At 38.0% G+C, this 18,011-nt stretch overlaps 1 protein-coding gene across 8 annotated transcripts in view; it reads left to right on the forward strand.

The window, feature by feature from the left end:
- Positions 1–18,011, forward strand: part of LOC132379637 (arginyl-tRNA--protein transferase 1) — a 153,458-nt gene that overhangs the window by 59,587 nt on the left and 75,860 nt on the right. For 6 of the 8 annotated variants that reach the window (XM_059947802.1, XM_059947797.1, XM_059947795.1 and 3 more), the window contains one exon: positions 14,155–14,336. The exons of the other annotated variants lie outside the window; for them this stretch is intronic. In XM_059947802.1, coding sequence (XP_059803785.1) covers positions 14,155–14,336 — 182 coding nt within the window. The remainder of the gene's footprint in view (positions 1–14,154; positions 14,337–18,011) is intronic. 8 annotated transcript variants of the gene reach the window in all.

The raw sequence follows: 18,011 nt of genomic DNA on the forward strand, positions 1-18,011 counted from the left end.
TGCCCCCGACACTATCTAATTTATGGCCTACTGCTGGTGTCTTCCATGGTAAGACTGATGCAGAATACTAATTCTGTTTGCTTGCTGTTTTAAGACACCATTCTACCTCTCAAGCATCATTTTCTCGTGGTCCGATATCTATTCTTGCTTCTTTTACTTTATATATATATATATATATATATATATATATATATATATATATATATATATATATATAATCTGAAAAGCCTTTGGTATCATCTTTTATATTGGCTTGCTTACTTTCATATTTCATCTTTTCTGTTAGTTTTTTTTAAGATGCCTTTTGTTGGTTTTTAAAACTTTCCCAATCATTAGGCTTTCCCTCTAATATTTTCTATATTATATGTTCTCTCTTTTGCTTTTATGTTGTATTTGACTTCCTTTGCTGCGTCCCTTTAGAATGCATCTTTGGGATGAACTGATTCTGTGCCTTCCGAATTACTCTGAGAATCTTCATCCTTTGCTGCTGTACTGTTATCCCTGCTGTTGTTCCTTCCCAATCTACTTTGACCTGCTCCTGCCTCATGCTTCTCTAATTCCCTTTCTTCCACTGTAATACTGGTATATCTGATTTTAGTTTCTCCCTCTCAAACTGCAGGGTGTATTATGATTTCATATTATGATCACTGTCTGCTAAGGATTCCTTTACCTTAAGCTCCCAATTCAAATCTGCTTTCATAACATAACATAACACCCAGAATTGCCTTTTCTATAGTGGGCTCAAACATAAAAGCCATCACATAGCATTTACAAATTACTTCTTTTGCTATCCAGTATCAAAGTGACTTTAACAATTTACTTTTGCATTGAAATTGCTTATGTCCATTGTAACATTGCCCATTTTACATGCCTTCTCTGTATCCCATTGTAATTTGTACCCCACAACCTGGCTACTGTTCAGAAGCCTGTACTTAACTCCTGTCATGGTTCTTTTTAATCTTGCAGTTTCTTAATTCTACCCACATGGTTTCTACATCTTTGCCTTGTTGAAGGCCAGTTCAGTGGTGTCTAATTCATTGAAATACAGCAACTATTGAACTTTGAGAAAGAAATAGGCATTGCTTCCTCTCCCTGTCACCCCCCAAGCACAGCGCCCATGACTCTCCATGCATCAGCTGTTTTATGTTGCTCCAGGGGCCAACAAAAGTTTGCATTTCTAGTTCTATTTCTCCATGTTACAACAGGACGCAGTTTCTAAAAGGATATGATTGAAAGCTTTTTTTAAAATATGCTTTGAAGACAAATTTGTTTATGTTGAAACCATCTCAGACTATGAATATTGTAAGTTTAGATTACTAGATAATGGATAGTTCATAATTCTTTTTATCATTGTAAATATATTGAGGTAGGATAAAGAAACTGCTTTCAAAAGTTCATTTGGAAGAGGTACTGTTGTGAAAAAATATATTTTGTGAAGTGAAATATTTCATACCAGTTTGGCTGTCAGTGTTGACACTTAGCACTTGCTGAAAAAGTATGAAGCAGTCAGTAAAGGTTAAAGGCTCGTTTTATTTTTACACTGATATTTTGCCAAGGTTCCTCAATTGTTCTAGTTTTATTTCCTTTTTGCCACAATAGCCACCATGGTATACTGATTGATTAATGATTAAAACTAAATTGTCTTGTACAACTTTGCCAGCTACAAGCTCCCTTTACTTTTCCATAGTTTGCATTTCTTTTTCTTTCACAGAATCGATATTTTTCAATTAGTTTGAGAGTAGTCAACTAGAAATTTATTAACTGTAGCTATTTATTTGGCATTTAGAATCCTTACGCAAGTCATGGTATTTGCATGTGGCAAAAAACAAGTTGCAGTGTTGACACTGTGAAATCAAACGTCACAAAATTGTCATGTCCCTTCAGGAAAGAAAGAAAAATAAAAATTTTAAATTGTATATTACACTTTGCGTCACTTTCATGAAATTTATCAGCATTGAAGTACTTTTGAAGTTTAGTCACTGTGATAACATAAATAAAAAGTTTTGCTCAGTTTATGCATGGCAAGTTACTACACTGGGCATTGTGTTTCAAAATCAGAAAATCTGATTCTGGGGAAACTTGTCCAGTGATACTGGACAATAAAGATTTTGCTTCCTGATTACTCTTGAATGTAAGTTTATGGATTTTAGACTGCTAATCATGAAAATCACCATTAAATTTCCCTATCACACACCATTTATTTTTAATTCCCCTGCATTTATTTTAATTCCTAATTCAAGTCAATTAAAATGTTGCCCACCTTGTAAGCTATTTTGCTTAGGCAAGGCAGATGCTACTTGGCAGGACAGGTTTTAGAAAGGCTATAAAAATCATTACCTACACCATTCTAAGCATTGTGATTATATGTGATCACTTTGATCACGCTGATGTGCATTCTCTGCACGCATAGCATATTGAGTGTACTCATAAAATAATTGTATTTGTGATAGCAAAATGTCTTTCATGTGTTACAACAGCTGCAATACTTTGTTGTATTTGTGGCAAGTATATACTTAAAGCTCAAAGAAGGATCTTAACTCCTGTTATTAAGAAAGCCGATGAGCCCTACTTCAGATGTAAAATTGGTGACCAAGACACAGCCTTGGCTCCTTGCAACTTGCGCAGCCAATTTTAAAGCTTGGCTCAAAGATACTCGGATCTCAGTGCTGTTCACGGTCCCGATGATATGGCGAGAGCAGAAGGATCATTGACAGACTGCCATTTTGGTTTGACCAGTGGTGTCTGGTTTCTCTGCTAGAAACAGAAAAACCATTGAATATCCCTATCTCCCTTCAGTCATGAGACTGCATGGTGCTAGTCTTCCAGTGCCAAAGCCATTAGAATCTAGAGGAGGCTGATGAAGATGTCATGATGCACAGCCAGGAATGGAAAATGATACTGATACAGATTTTGAACCCTTTGCGTTAAGTAAGCCTCATCTGATAACTCAATCTGGGTTAAAAGAGCTGGTCGGAGACTTGGGTTTGCCAAACACAGAAACAGAATCACTGGAATCAAGACTTCAAGGATGAAATCTGCTGTCACCGGGCACAAAAATTTGCATCATGTCGGCCACTGAAATCGATGTACAGGCCTGAAAGAGTTAAGGGTCCTGCAAATACTAATACTATATAGTCATGATAATTAGTTCATGTCTAAATACAGGATTTTATGATAGAGCTGGTAATGACTTCATTATCCAGATTTTCAGAAATGATTTATGAATGAGGATGAATTTATGTTGCCCAAATGGCTGTTATATGGGGGTCACCCGTTGTGCTTTACTGTACTACCACTTACAATCTCATCTAAGCCTGGGTTATTCTGCAGCTACCAGTTTCAGGGATGTACCAGTGGAGAGCAGTTCACAGTTGATAGATTGATTTGATATTGCAAGCAGCAGACATGGCGAAATCAAAGACATTGTAGAATTATGTAACATTCCTCAAGCTTTGGTTTACTGGGTGTTTTGAGACAAAGGGACCACTGATGATAATGTGGTTGTAGCAGTAGTGGAACAGCTTGATTAGTTGAGCACTCTAGCTGTGATTTTATCTGGCCTTTTGAGCTTTGCCAAAGTTTGAGAAGAGGCTTGCATTTGAGCAGAATGCTGATTATCAAGCTCCCTGATTTAAAGTCTTACCTCGAAGATAACTTCTGAATAAAAGTTTCAATGGAATCACAGTAATTTTCAATATTAAAAGGTATATTATTTCTATAAACCAAGCATATTAAAAATAAACCAAAATAATGGAGATAGAAATTGGTATTATATAGCATCTAGTGTGAACTTGATTTGTGACATTTTCAATAAGATTTAACTTTGCCAGTCATCATTAAGAGAAACAATTAAAAAGAATAGTTTCCCCACATTAATCAAGTACCATTCCACCATGTCAGAGTTACCAGTTTTTTTGCAGATGACGTCAGACCCATTCTTAATTCTTCGGGTAACATTGCAATCCACATCCCTCTTACAGCACAGGAGATATTCTAGCTGGAGCAGATAAGTAACATTGTGCCTCAGGAGCTAGACTCGGTGTGGATTCTGCTGCCTGCATCAGAGAGCCAGCCATTGGAGGAATTGATGTGCAGTCTAACATTCAGTGCTTGTCTCAGTCACTTTTCTTGTGGTCACAGGACCCTGATGGATATTATTGATGTGGAATGCTACAAGTCTGATTCACTGATCTATTGGTAGACAGCATGGGCGGTCGGTGGGGTAGCTGTGTCGCCTTGGACACAGCGAGAACTAGGCCTGAAGTTGTGGTGTCGCCTGTTTACAGCCGCCCAGGAGAGAGGTGGCAGAGTCGGTGAACTCCATCAGAGGCGGTTTGACGTGGTATCTAAACTGAAGTTGGTGCTGCTTCAAGTGTTTGCTTGGCAGAAGACAAGCTGTATTGTGTTCAACTACAGATTGCAGCAATATTCATGGTCTCGGGGTTTTGGAGCACATATTTCTTGCGTAACTATTTTACTGATATCTTATTTGAGCTTGCTATCTTACATGTGCCTTGTGCTATGTGTTGCTGTTGGTACTGTGTTTTGCACTTTGGGCCAGAGTAAAGCAGTTTCTTTTGGCTATATTCATGAGTATTCATGTACGGTTGAATCACAAACTTGAAGTTGACAATCAATATCTCCCCATTTTTGGACTCACCTTTGATCAAAAACTAAATGGACCGTCTACATCAATACTCTGTCTACAGGAGCACATCTGATTCTAGTTAGTCATGAAAACTGACATAGCTCCTGACTCCTTGAAGCCTTTAAAACATCTGCAATTTGTGTCATGTGTAATGGAATATGCTCTGTTTAACTGCGTGTGTAGTTCTATCAATACTCAAGAAACTTAACATTATTAAAAGTAGCTGACATAATTGCCACCTTCAGATGCCAGTCCAAACATTGACCCCCCCCTCCCACCACCATCACAAAGGCACTGTGACTGCAGTTTATGCCATCAGCGAAATGCACTGTAATAATTTGTCAATGCACTGTGACACCTATCATCCAGCTCATCAGATAGTACTTTGTCACGTTGCCAAGAAGTTGCATTCCAAATTGACTCGACAATGAAATAAAGTAATCCAATATTTGGGACAGTCGGATTTGTACAGCCAGATTTAGGAAACAGCTTCTTTCCAACTGTGATAAGACTGCTGAACAGATCCTGACCCAGATCTGGGCCGTACCTTCCAAATATCTGGACCTAACTTGCACTACCTTACTTTCCCTTTTCTATTTTCTAATTATGATTTATAATTAAAATTTTTATTATATTTACTTCAATTTGTACTTCAGGGAGCGCAAAGGGCAGAAACAAATATCACTGTGATGATTGTACGCTCTAATATCAATTGTTTGGTGACAATAAAGTAAAGTAAGTATTTAGAACTTTCTACCTTATCCTGGAAATGCTTTCATCACATGTTCCGTCTTGGTCCCTAAAACCATTTTGGCCCTACTTTTTCAAGAACAATTAGGGAATGGTCATATTTATATTGCTTACAACAGAAATGAGTGAACAAAAATCACGACAATAGAGTGGTATAGATTAGCTGTGCATAATCGATATGTATATATCTAGTAGTTTGGTGAGCTGCCCAAAAAACATTGCTGCATAGCACTGATGCCATTTTGAATGGCTGTTCGTTAGTCGATGTGTGTAGCTTTTCATTGATTACGTTGTATTTCTTTGTTCTACTGTGAATGCCTACAAGAAAATTGAATCTCAGGGTAGTATATGGTGACATATATGTACTTCAGTCTATATGTTTTTATTAACTAAAATGGAAAAGTACTTAGAGCAGCAACATGAAACTTTTGAGGCAGTTTAATTTTATTTTCTTTGTTAAATCCTGACTCAATAAGAACTGGAATTTACTATGCTTTGTAATTTTCAGTGATTTTCTCCCCCATTATTTTCTATATCTGGCACCAGTAACACCTTTGATTTATTTGCCTTCTGCATTATTATACTTAATGTTCAAAGAGTAAATGCACACTCTCACACTAAAAGCACCAGTGTGATTAGTTTAAAATGAAGCATTTTGTATTTTATAATTTGTAAAGCTCGAGATTTTGCTCGTAAAACACATTTCTCCAAACTAGTGGGTAAATTGAGTGCCACTAGAGTGAGCCCTCACTTGCAATTTAGAAGAAATTGCATTGGAGAAGAGAGCTTTATATGTTTTGTACTCTACCTTCTTGACACAAGACATTAAGTGGTCTTTGTACTTCACTGGCTCTTTTGTTTTAGTACATTTGTTACAAAAAGGACAGGTTACAACTAAACCCAAAGGGGTTCAATATCCTAGCAGGTGGGTTTAATAGAGCTGTTAGGGAGAGTTTAAACTACAGGCAGTTCCCGGGTTACATATGAGTTCCGTTCCTGAGTCCATCTTTAAGTCGGATTTGTACGTAAGTCGGAACAAGTACATCCCGTATTATTTAGTGTCAGTTAGTCAAACGTTTGTCTTAGTATATAGTATATATTGTACGTTTCTATGCATATAAAACACTTAAGAAACATATGTATTCCAATAATTAAACCACTGCTTTGCTGAGTAATAATTGTAGCTTTCATCAGGGCAGGGCCTTTCACATGCTCCATTAGTCTCACTTTAACCTTTAAATTGTTCCAATCGTTGACCAACTGTAGCCTAACGCTTCTCCAATGACTGATGGCGTTTCAACTCTTTCCAAACGCTCTATTATTTCCACTTTATTTTCAATCGCGATTGCTTCCCATCAACGGAACAGAAACACTGCGGGCAGTGGGTTCCAACCTCCGCCGGCTGTCGAGTCTTAAGGACCACCACACTGAATTCCTCAAGTTCGAAAGTCTACCGCACTGAGACAGGTTAAATGGGACAAGTGGGGGCTGTGCTGGGTTTGGGTATTTGATCCTCCACAATATTCCACGTGGGAACTTAAACTGGAGGTGGCAGTGTTTTTTTTTTTACGAGGTCGAGTTGCACGCTTGACTTCAACCCAGCACAGGAGCGGTCTGTCACTGGATTGAACTCATTAAAATTTAAGCCAAAATACTAAGTTAAACACTCAACACAGTGTCAACTGCAACGACTTAAAATGGCGGACAGTGTTCTCCTTCCTCAGTTCGTAAGTGCAAGTTGTCTGTAAGTCGGACGTTTGTAACATGGGGACTACCTGGAATTTGGCAGGGGATGGGAACCGAAGTGATAGGACTGAGGAAGGGAAGAACAGAAATAAATCAACGATAGTGTGCAACAGAGATGATAGAAAGGACAGGCACGAGATGAGGCATAATCGGCCAGTGGGATGCGTTACAGGGCAATAGAGGCATGCTGCAGTTAAAACAAATCAACAAATACTGGACTAAAAGTGTTATATTTGAATGCACACAGCATAAGAAATAAAACGGTCGATCTTGAAATTCAGCTACAGATTGGCAAGTATGATGTTGTGGCCATCTCTGAAACATGGCTAAAGGATGGCTGCCATTGGGAGCTGAACATCCAAGGATATACGGTGTATTGAAAAGATAGGTTAGTAGGCAGAGAGGGTGATGTGGCCCTATGTATAGGAAATAATATTAAATTATTAGAAAGGGATGACATTTGATCAGAAGGTGTAGAGTCTCCATGGGTTGAGTTAAGAAATGGCAAGAGTAAAAGGACCTCTAATGGAAGTTGTATGCAGGCCTCCAAACAACAGCCAGAATGTGGATTACAATTTACAGCAGGAGATAGAAAAGGGCAATATCATGATAATCGTTGGGGATTTTAACATGTAAGTGGATTGGGAAAGCCTGGTCAATACTGGACCTCAAGAGAGAGCCATGGTTTTTAGAATAGCTTGTTGTTGAGCCCACGAGGGAATCAGCTGTGCCGGATTGGGTGTTGTGCAATGATCTGGAGGTGATAAGAGACCCTTAAGGTTAAGGAACCCTTGGGGAACAGTGATCACAATATGATCGAGTTCACTTTGAAATATGAGAAGGAGAAACTAAGTTCCAATGTGTTGGTATTTCACTGGAATAAAGGAAATTACAATGGTATGAGAGGGAAACTGGTCTAGGTTGCCTGGAAAGAGACACTAGCAGGAAGGATAGCAGAGCAGCAATGGCTGGCATTTCTGTGAAAAATGAGGGAAGTGCAAGACAGATATATTCCAAATAAGATGAAATTTTCAAATGGAAGAAAATGACTGAATGAATGAAATTTTATTTTTTAGTCAGTACAAACATAACAAAAAACATTTTCAATGATGATTTCATAACAATAATTTCATAAGACAAAATTAAATGATAAAAATCTTTAAAACAGACCAAAAGGGTGTATGCTGAAGCTACAGCTTATTATGCCTACCCCTCTTATACGAAAACATATTTGGTGTCAATCATCAGATCAAAACAAAAGAATTCATAATCTTTTAACACAAAATCCAATTCCAAGTATCACTTATTTACATTACTCCCATTCATTTTAAATCATGTATATATTTGTTAATTAAATTATTTTTTAAACTTGTTAAGTGTGGTGCATGTTTTTAAATTCTCACAACTGTTCCATAGAATAACCCCTCTGACTGAAATACAATGATTTTTTACATTTGTTCTTATCCTTTGATTTTGAAATATATATGTTCCTCTCAAATCAAGTTGACTTTCTCTCATTTTAAACAATCTTTGGATGCTGGAAAATTACAAAAGTTACTCCGCTATTTAAGAAGGGTAGGAGGCAGCAGAAAGGAAACGATAGCCTGACATCAGTGGCTGGAAAGTTCTTGGAATTGATTGTTTGGCATGAGATTATAGAGTACCTGGAGGTACATGACAAGATAGGCCAAAGCCAGCGTAGTTTCCTGAAAGGAAAATTCTGCCTGATGAACCTACTGCAATTTTTTGAGGAAATTACAAGCAGGGTAGACAAAGGAAATGCAGTAGATGTGGTTTACTTGGATTTTCAGAAGGCCTTAGACAAGGTGCCATACATGAAGCTGCTTAGGAAGAGAAGAGCCCATGAAATTACAGGGGAGTTACTAACACGAGTGGTGCATTGGCTGATCAGAAAACAGAGAGTGGGAATAAAAGGATCCTATTCTGGCTGGCTGCCGGTGACCAGTTGAGTTCCACAGGGTCGATGTTGGGACCACTGCTTTTTACAATTTATGTCAATGATTTGGACCATGGGATTAATGGATTTGTGGCTAAATTTGCCGATGATACAAAGATAGGTGGAGGAGTGGGTTGTGTTGAGGAAACAGGGTGCCTGCAGAGAGACTTAGATAGTTTAGGGGAATGGGCAAAGAAGTGTCAAATGAAATACAATGTTGGAAAGTGTATGGTCATGCACTTTGACAGAAGAAATAAATGGGCAGACTATTATTTAGATGGGGAGAGAATTCAAAATGTAGAGATGCAAAGGGGCTTGGGAGTCCTTGCGCAGGATACCCTAAAGGTTAACCTCCAGGTTGAGTCGGTGGTGAAGAAGGTGAATGCAGTGTTGGCATTCATTTCTAGAGGTAGAGAATATAAGAGCAGGGATGTGATGTTGAGGCTCTATAAGACCTTTGTGAGACCACACTTGGAGTATTGTGTGCAGTTTTGGGCTCCTTATTTTAGAAAGTATATACTGACTTTGGAGAGGATTCAGAGAAGATTCACAAGAATGATTCCAGGAGTGAAAGGGTTACTGTATGAGAAATGTCTGCAGCTCTTGGGATGTAATCCATGGAGTTAAGAGAATGAGGAGGGATCTCATAGAAACATTTTGAACGTTAAAAGGCCTGAACAGATTAGATGTGGCAGTTATTTCCCATGGTAGGGGAGTCTAGGACAAGAGGGCATGACTTCAGAATTGAAAGAAATCCATTTTGAACGGAGAAGCAGATAAATTACTTCAGTCAGTGGGTGGTAAATCTGTGGAATTTGTTGCCATGAACGGCTCTGGAGGCCAAGTCATTGGGTGCATTTAAGGCAGAAATAGATAGGTTCTTGATTAGCCAGGGATTCAAAGGTTATGGGGAGAAGATATGGGAGTGGGGATGACTGGAAGATTTGGATCAGCCCATAATTGAATGGCGGAGCAGACTCGGTGTGCCAAATGACCTGCTTCTGCTCCTATATCTTAAGATCTTATGGTCTAACAAATAATAGAAGTGCCAGTTACTTTTATTGGCTTTGGACAGATTTCTGTATGACTACTTTTTTAATGTTCTTAATAAGGTTTCCTTGAAGCACCATGGTTACTCTATAACTATTCTTGCTGAGTGGGATTTCATGTGTTCATTTTTAAAATATGTCCCACTTTTTAAAGCATCTGATACCTTATCATCAAGGTCATTTATTTATAATATAACTATTTGTATTGCACTTGTTATGCATTAAGATGCAGACTCAAAGTGCTTTACATAGATTATAGATAAATCAATATGGTCATAAATATATGCAAAAATTAAAAATCATAAGTAAAGACCAACATTATATCAAATAAAATATAATCAAATATACCAAATTATATAAATGTAATCAACATCAGCAGGCATTAGGAAATCCAATAAGTCAGCCAAATTTTTCAAAACAGTTGGTCTTTAGAAGTGTTTTGGAACGTTCCACAGTACTTGCTCAGTACTACTCAGTCAGAAGAGTAGTCCAGATTTTTGGTGCTTAAAAACAAAAGGCTGCATTACCAGTTTTTATATGCTTGGCTCTAGGAACATTAAGGAAACTAATATTTGTGGATCTAAGGTCATTATTAGGGATGTGGGGTTAGACCCTCTGAAGATTTGTTAAAGCCTTGTATGCAATTATGAGTATTTTATGACCTATACTATGAATTCAATTCTAATATTTGTACTGTTGTGCTTGTTCTTTTGAAAAGATAAAGAGTCTCGTACCTAATGATGCATAGCTAAAAGACATTGATTTTAACTGATTCTGAGCTGTTTTGGCTTTACAGTGCCATTTACATCAGTCCTGGAATACTGGCAAGAAAATTATAACTTGGTCAGTGGTTGCTTGGACCAGGTTAAAGCAAGTACCATGCCAATATGGCACTACCCTTTTTATTTTAAATAAACATCACTAGTACTTCATTGATAGTGACAGCATTCTTAAGTTGGAGATAGTATGCTTGGCAGTATTGCTGTCTTAGTCCACTGGTCACAAATTTTTGCTTGTAAATGCATATATTTAAAAGCTAGTTTTTGGTTAAATAATGCAATTCTTAAGAATATCAGGCCTGGAACAGAGGTAAGAATGAATCGGCTTCATTCTGTGGTCATTTACCCCTTTTAGTATATTTGTTTTCTGTGCAGTTTGATTAGTATTCACTTTTTCTAAAAGCTTCAGTGTGATCGGTCTTAGAGGGCCAATTACTAGCAAAGTCTGCATCTGCCAGCAGCAGCAAAGGGAGAAAAGCCTCGATGGAGCAGGAACAATAATACAACAGCTTTGTTTAATCAGACAAGATATCTATAAAAGTACAAATCCACCCAAAAAAAAATCACATTTTAAAAATAAATGGGTAGATATTCATCCTCCATTACCTCTGCTAAAATGGATGTACACTTCTTCCAAAATTAATTCAATCGAAGTGCATGTGACTCAATAAATTGAACTGAAGAACACAGTGGTATTGAGTGACGTTTGACTTTGATCATTTATTTTTGGTGCTTGTCAGGTTGGGAATCAATTTGCAGGGGTTTCAATGTGGATGTGGATTGCTGCTGAAGCTCATCTTACAGCTTGCATACACCTTCAGTAACTTATATCAATATGAAAAATATAACAATACTGTTTACAGAAAAGGGGCAAAAAGCTATAAGTCACAGGTTTTACTTCTGTTATAAAAGAATAAAAGAATTCTTGGGTAATTCAGCAGCAAGAACTTTAATTGGAAGAGTGGAAAAATTGACTTGGTGCATCAGTTGGTGTCTTTAATTCTTTGTCTAATTCTCATTTAAACTGAGGGGTAATAATTGTTCCTGAACCTGCTAGTGTGGGACCCAACTCTCTAGTACCCACTTCCTGATGGCAATGGTGAGAAGAAAGCATGACCTGGATGGTGGGTGTCCATGATGATGGATGCTGTTGTCCTTTGATAGCACTCTGTGTAGATATGCTCAATCGTGGGGACTGGGCTATAAGCGCTATTATTTGTAGGATATTCCATTCATGGCATTAGTGTTTCCTTACCAGGCTGTGATCCAACAATGAGGATACTCTCCATTATACATCTATAGAAGTCTGGCAAAGTTTTAGATGACATGCCATATCTGTGCAAATCTCTGAAGAAGTAGAGTCACTGCCATGTCTTCATTGTAATTGCACTTGCTTGCTGATCACAGGACAGATCCTCTGAAATGATAATGCCGAGGAATTTAAAGTTATTGACCCTCTCTGCCTCTGATCCCTTGATGAGGACTGGCTCATGGACCTCTGTTTTCCTCCTCCTGTAGTCGATAATCAGCACTTTGGTTTTGCTAGCATTGAGTGATAGGTGGTTGTTGTGGTACCATCCAGCCAGGTTTTCAATCTCCGTCCTATATGCTGATTATAGACTATTTGTAGTGTATGAAGAATTGCATTTCATATTGCAAGATAAATTGAGAACTGTACTTATGGAGAATAAGTAACAACCAGGAGTATTTTCTTTTTAAAATACTTAATATGAATATTTATTTAATGTGAATATTAATATTGAATAATTGAACACAGATCTTTCAGGTTTACCTTCATATCAATAGGTATTTGGATTGATATTCAGCCATTCTGACCAGTGATGTTTCCTGTTTAAATTCCCTTATTTCCCCACATCCTGAATGCAGTGTTCGCTGAGTATAGTTATCTTAACTATCGGAAGGAGCTCATGTTAGATCAGGGACAGATCAAAGTTGGCTGTGATACTCCTTGTAATGAATTGGCATATTAATATTCTCTGTCAAAGCTTGCATCAATAAAATGTAATAACTCAAAGTTGTGGGTTTGACTTGCTTCAGGCTATTGCACAATATTTCACCCTCAGAGAAAAATAAATGCATTTAAAGTATTGATTAAAATGGATTAATATTCTAAGAATGTTCTAAAAATATTGTAAAGAAGTTAAGATAAACATGAGGAAAAGTCGTGCCATTTCCTGATGTGGAAGTGCTAATACTGGTCACTTCTGATCAAGATTGCACCTATGTACAGTGCTTGTTTGGTCAACATCTGGATAGTTCATGAAAACACGTATTTCACTTCTTTTGTGTCTCTTATGTTGGTTTCTTATCTTGAATGTGATTCTGAAACTGTTAGAGCCCTTGTTTTGCTGTTTGGAGATTGTTTGGGTGCTTCAGACTCTACAGTCTCTGAGAGGATTCCGGACGACAGAGGCAGCATGAGTGCACCTCTTGGCAACAAGGCTCCAGGACAAGGTGCAAGCTGTTTGACCCCATTTTCCCGTTTATAGCATCCATTGTTTTCCAATTAAAGTGACGAAGGTGATTGAAACATCAAGGCGAATGTGGAAGTTTGGAGATTGTTCGGAGTCTCCGATAGCATTCCAGGAGGCAGAGGCAGTGTGTGCAAACCTTGTAGCGAGCAGGGTGCAGGACAGGGCGCATGCCAATGTTTGGCTCCGTTTCGCCAATGAAAGTTCCCATTGTTTACTGGTGAAGGTGATGAGGGAGATTGAAGCATCGAAGCGAATGTAGATGGCGACCAGTTGCTCTGTACCAGAGCAGGGAAAGCCTGCCGCTGTGCCCAGAGTGTTGCCCAGGTTTTTCTGCATTTCGGATGTGGTCTTGGTCTATGGACTTTATTTTCCAGTCTTACAGTTTTTAATATGCTGTTTTTTGCCCGATCTTGTTTTTTTCTGTGAAGAGGAGGAATTTGATGGTCGTGCTGCCTTTCGTTTCTTTCTTGGTTTCATGGCTACCCAGAGAACTGAAGAATTTCAGAATTGTATATTTTCATAACAAATGAACCTCTGAACTTTAAAATGTTACTCTTATAAGCCAGTTTTCAAATTATTGAATATCATACACACAAAAATACAGAATTGGAATTATAGATGACATAATTAGCTCAGTTAAGGCATAATTAACAAAATGAATTATTTCAGTATTTTACTTGGTATATATGAAATAGTTTGGGCAAACCTGATTAAATTTTTTCTTCTCTAGGCAGAGAATCCACCTGAGGGTCCTGAATCGGGTTATGGATCATTTCACCAACAGTACTGGTTGGATGGAAAGATTATTGCTGTGGGAGTAATTGATATTCTTCCTCATTGTGTCTCCTCGGTGTACTTTTATTATGATCCAGATTATGCATTCCTGTCTTTGGGTATTTATTCTGCAGTCAGGTGAGGTGTTCAGTTATTTATTTTCACTGTATTTCCTTATTAACATGTGTTGTACCCTCAGGTCAGACGACACAGTAGCTTAGCAGTTAGAGCAATGTTCTTGAACTGTGGGACGTTGGAGTTCAATTCCGACGTCATCTGTAAGCCTTCTGTATGTCCTCCCCATTGAATGCTTGGGCTTTCTCTGGGTTCTCTGGTTTCCTCCCACAGTCCAAAGGCGTATCAGTTTAGGAGATTAATTGGTCATTGTAAATTGTCCCATGATTAGGCTAGGATTAAATCGGAAGTTAATTGGGGTTTGCAGAATGGTGCAGCTCGAGGGGCTGGAAGGTCTTAATCCGTACTGTAGCTCTAAATAAAATAAATAAATATTTTTATGGAGGATAAACTGGTAATGAAATGCTTTTGCATTTGCTTGCAATTTAACAAACAAAGCCAAGAGACCAAATAAATTCTCGATCAACATTTTAGATTCAGAAACTTAATATTGCACTGAAAAATTGCACGTGTATTTCTATTATTTAAGCAGGGAGGGAGGCAAAAGTGCATCTGCAGATCTGTTTAACTTCAGTTGGGAACAAGGTTTTAGACTTTGTCCTCAGACTGACTTAATATTTGGGTAAGTGTATACATATCAAACTAATCTACCTGATATATTTTTTTAAATTGCTGCTGTCATTATTTCTTGTTCTATGGATGCAATTCATATGTAGTAAGGGTAAAAATCAGTGTTATGTTGACAGCTGGTAATTTTGCTTCTACCTTTTATCAGGTATTCTTTTTGAATGATTTCTTTCCGTTGAGATAACTACCTGCTCCAAATTATTATTCTCATCTGTATTTAAATGTTGCTTTTCTTCAACTTGTGTATGCTTATGTCTTGAATTGAGCTCTGATTTGACAGTCCTTCATGAGCCAACAAGTAGTCCTCTTCTCAAAAATAATATTGCAAATTGTAAACTATTAAATTGCTGATCCTGTTAAATTGCCATGGATGTAAGAGTTGACAGATTGAACAAAGAATGTGCTATAAAGTATAAAAATAAACAAATTTTACACTAACAAATTAGTAGCTTCAAACTTCATTAGAGGAATTCTTGTGTATTAATATTGTATCTAGTCTTTACAGCTTAGTTGACTCCATGTTTAAGCTTCATATTTTAATATGTAATGCTGCTTATGTTAGAAGGTTGATGATGTTATGGGGAAGGTAAAATGCATGCTACAATTATACCTACGTACATCAGAAATTCTGGGGGAGTAAAAGTACAGTTAGTTTGGAGATTTAAAAGCTAAAAGTACAATGAGTGATAAGCTAAGATTTCAAGTGGAAAAATTGCTTAGCCAGCTTTATATCACACATTGAAGTAAAAGTAAGTGTTTTTAAGGGCAACACAGTAGATATGAGGTGACAACACCCAGAAGATTCAAAACGTAGGTCAGAACATTGGTAGGAAACAAGCTACAAAATGAGAAGTGAAAATGACAAATCATATACCATCTTTTGCTAATCAAAGGTAGCTCCTTTGACAAGCAAGAATTATGACCAGAAGACCATATATGACCATATGTCCATAAGACATAGGAGCAGAATTAGGCCATTTGGCTCATTGAGTCTTCTCTGCCATTCAATAACGGCTGATCCTTTTTTTTTAATATCCCCTCCTCAGCCCCACTCTTCGGATTTCTCCTCATAACCTTTGATGCCACATCCAATCAACAACCTATCAATCTCTGTCTTAAACACACCCAACAATCTGGTCTCCACAGTTGCCTAGGGTCACAAATTCCACAAATTCACCACCCTCTGGCTAAAGAAATTTCTCCGCATCTCTGTTTTAAATGGATATCCCTCTATCCTGAGGCTGTGCCCTCTTGTCCTAGACTCCCCCACCATGGGAAACATCCTTTCCACATCTACCCTGTTTAGGGCTTTCCACATTCAAAAGATTTCAATGAGATTCCTCCCCCCCCCACCATCCTAAATTACAGAAGATACAGGCCTAGAACCATCAAATGTTCCTCATATGATAACCCTTTTCCCAGAATCATCCTGAATCCTCTCCAATGTCATGACATCTTTTCTTAGATGAAGAGCCCACAATATTAAAACATAGAAAATAGGTGCAGGAGTAGGCCATTCGGCCCTACGATCCTGCACCGCCATTCAGTATGGTCATGGCTGATCATCCAACTCAGAACTCTGAACCTGCTTTCTCTCCGTACCTCCTGATCCCTTTAGCCACAAGGGTCATATCTAACTTGCTCTTAAATATAGCCAATGAACCGGCCTGAACTGTTTATTCAAGGTGAAGCCTCACCAGTGCCTTATAAAGCCTCAGCTCACATCCCTGCTCTTATACTATAGGCCTATTGAAATGAATGTTAACATTGCATTTGCCTTCCTCACCACCAACTCTACTACAAGTTAATCTTTAGGGTGTTTTGCACAAGGACTCCAAAGTCTGTTTGCATTTCAGATGTTTGGATTTTCCCCCCCATTTGGAAAATAATCTGCACATTTATTTCTTCTACCAAAGTATATGACCATGCATTTTCCAATGTCGTATTTCATTTGCCACTTTCTTGCCCGTTCTTCTAATCTGTCGGTCCTTCTGAAGCCTTTCTATTTCCTCAACATTACCTCCACCTCCACCAATCTTAGTATCATCTGCAAACTTGGCAACAAAGCCATCTATTCTATCATCTAAATCATTGATATACAACATAAAAAGAAGCAGTCTCAACTTTGACCTTGTGGAACACCACTAGTCACTGGCAACCAACCAGAAAAGGATCCTTTTATTCCCACTCGCTGTCTCCTACCAATCAGGTAATGCTCAAACCATGCCAGTAACTTTTATGTAACACCATGGGCTCTTAGTTTGGTAGCAGCCTCAATGCGGCACCTTGTCAAAGGCTTTCTGAAAATCCAAATAAACCACATTCACTGCATCCCCTTCATCTATTCTATTTCTAATCTCAAAACATTCCAACAGGTTTGTCAGACAAGATTTGCCCTCAAGGAAACCATGCTGACTTTATTCTATCTAGTCTTGTGTCTCCAAGTACTCCATAACCTTATCCTTAGCAATTAACTCCCAACATCTTCCCAGCCACTGAGGTCAGGCTAATTGATCTATAATTTCCTCTCTGCTGCCTCTTTTCTTAAAGAGTGGAGTGACATTTGCAATTTTCCAGTCCTTTGGAACCATGCCAGAGTCCAGTGATTCTTGAAAGATCATTTCTAATACCGCCACAATCTCTACCGTTCCATCTTTCAGGACCTTGGGGTGTGGTTCATGTGGTTCAGGTGACCTATGTACCTTTAGGTCTTTCAGCTGTTTGAACATTTTCTCCCTTGCATTGGTAATGGCACTCACTTCTCTTCCCTTCACACCCTTCAACAACTGGCAGTGTTATTCTTCAGCCTCATTTTCTAGCAGCCCTATATCCAGTCTAATCTTTTTTATTTTTTTATATACTTGAAAAAGCTTTTACTATCCACCTTGATAGTGTTACTAGCTTCCCTTTGTATTTCATCTTTTCCCTCCTAATGATTATCTTTTGTCATCTGTAGGTTTTTTAAAGCTTCCCAATTCTTTATCTTCCCGCTACTTTTTCCCTTTGTTGTATTTCATTTTTCTTTAGCTTTGACTTCCCTTGACACCCATG

This window comes from Hypanus sabinus, chromosome 22 (assembly GCF_030144855.1).
Source record: "Hypanus sabinus isolate sHypSab1 chromosome 22, sHypSab1.hap1, whole genome shotgun sequence".
Classification (NCBI taxonomy): domain Eukaryota; kingdom Metazoa; phylum Chordata; class Chondrichthyes; order Myliobatiformes; family Dasyatidae; genus Hypanus; species Hypanus sabinus.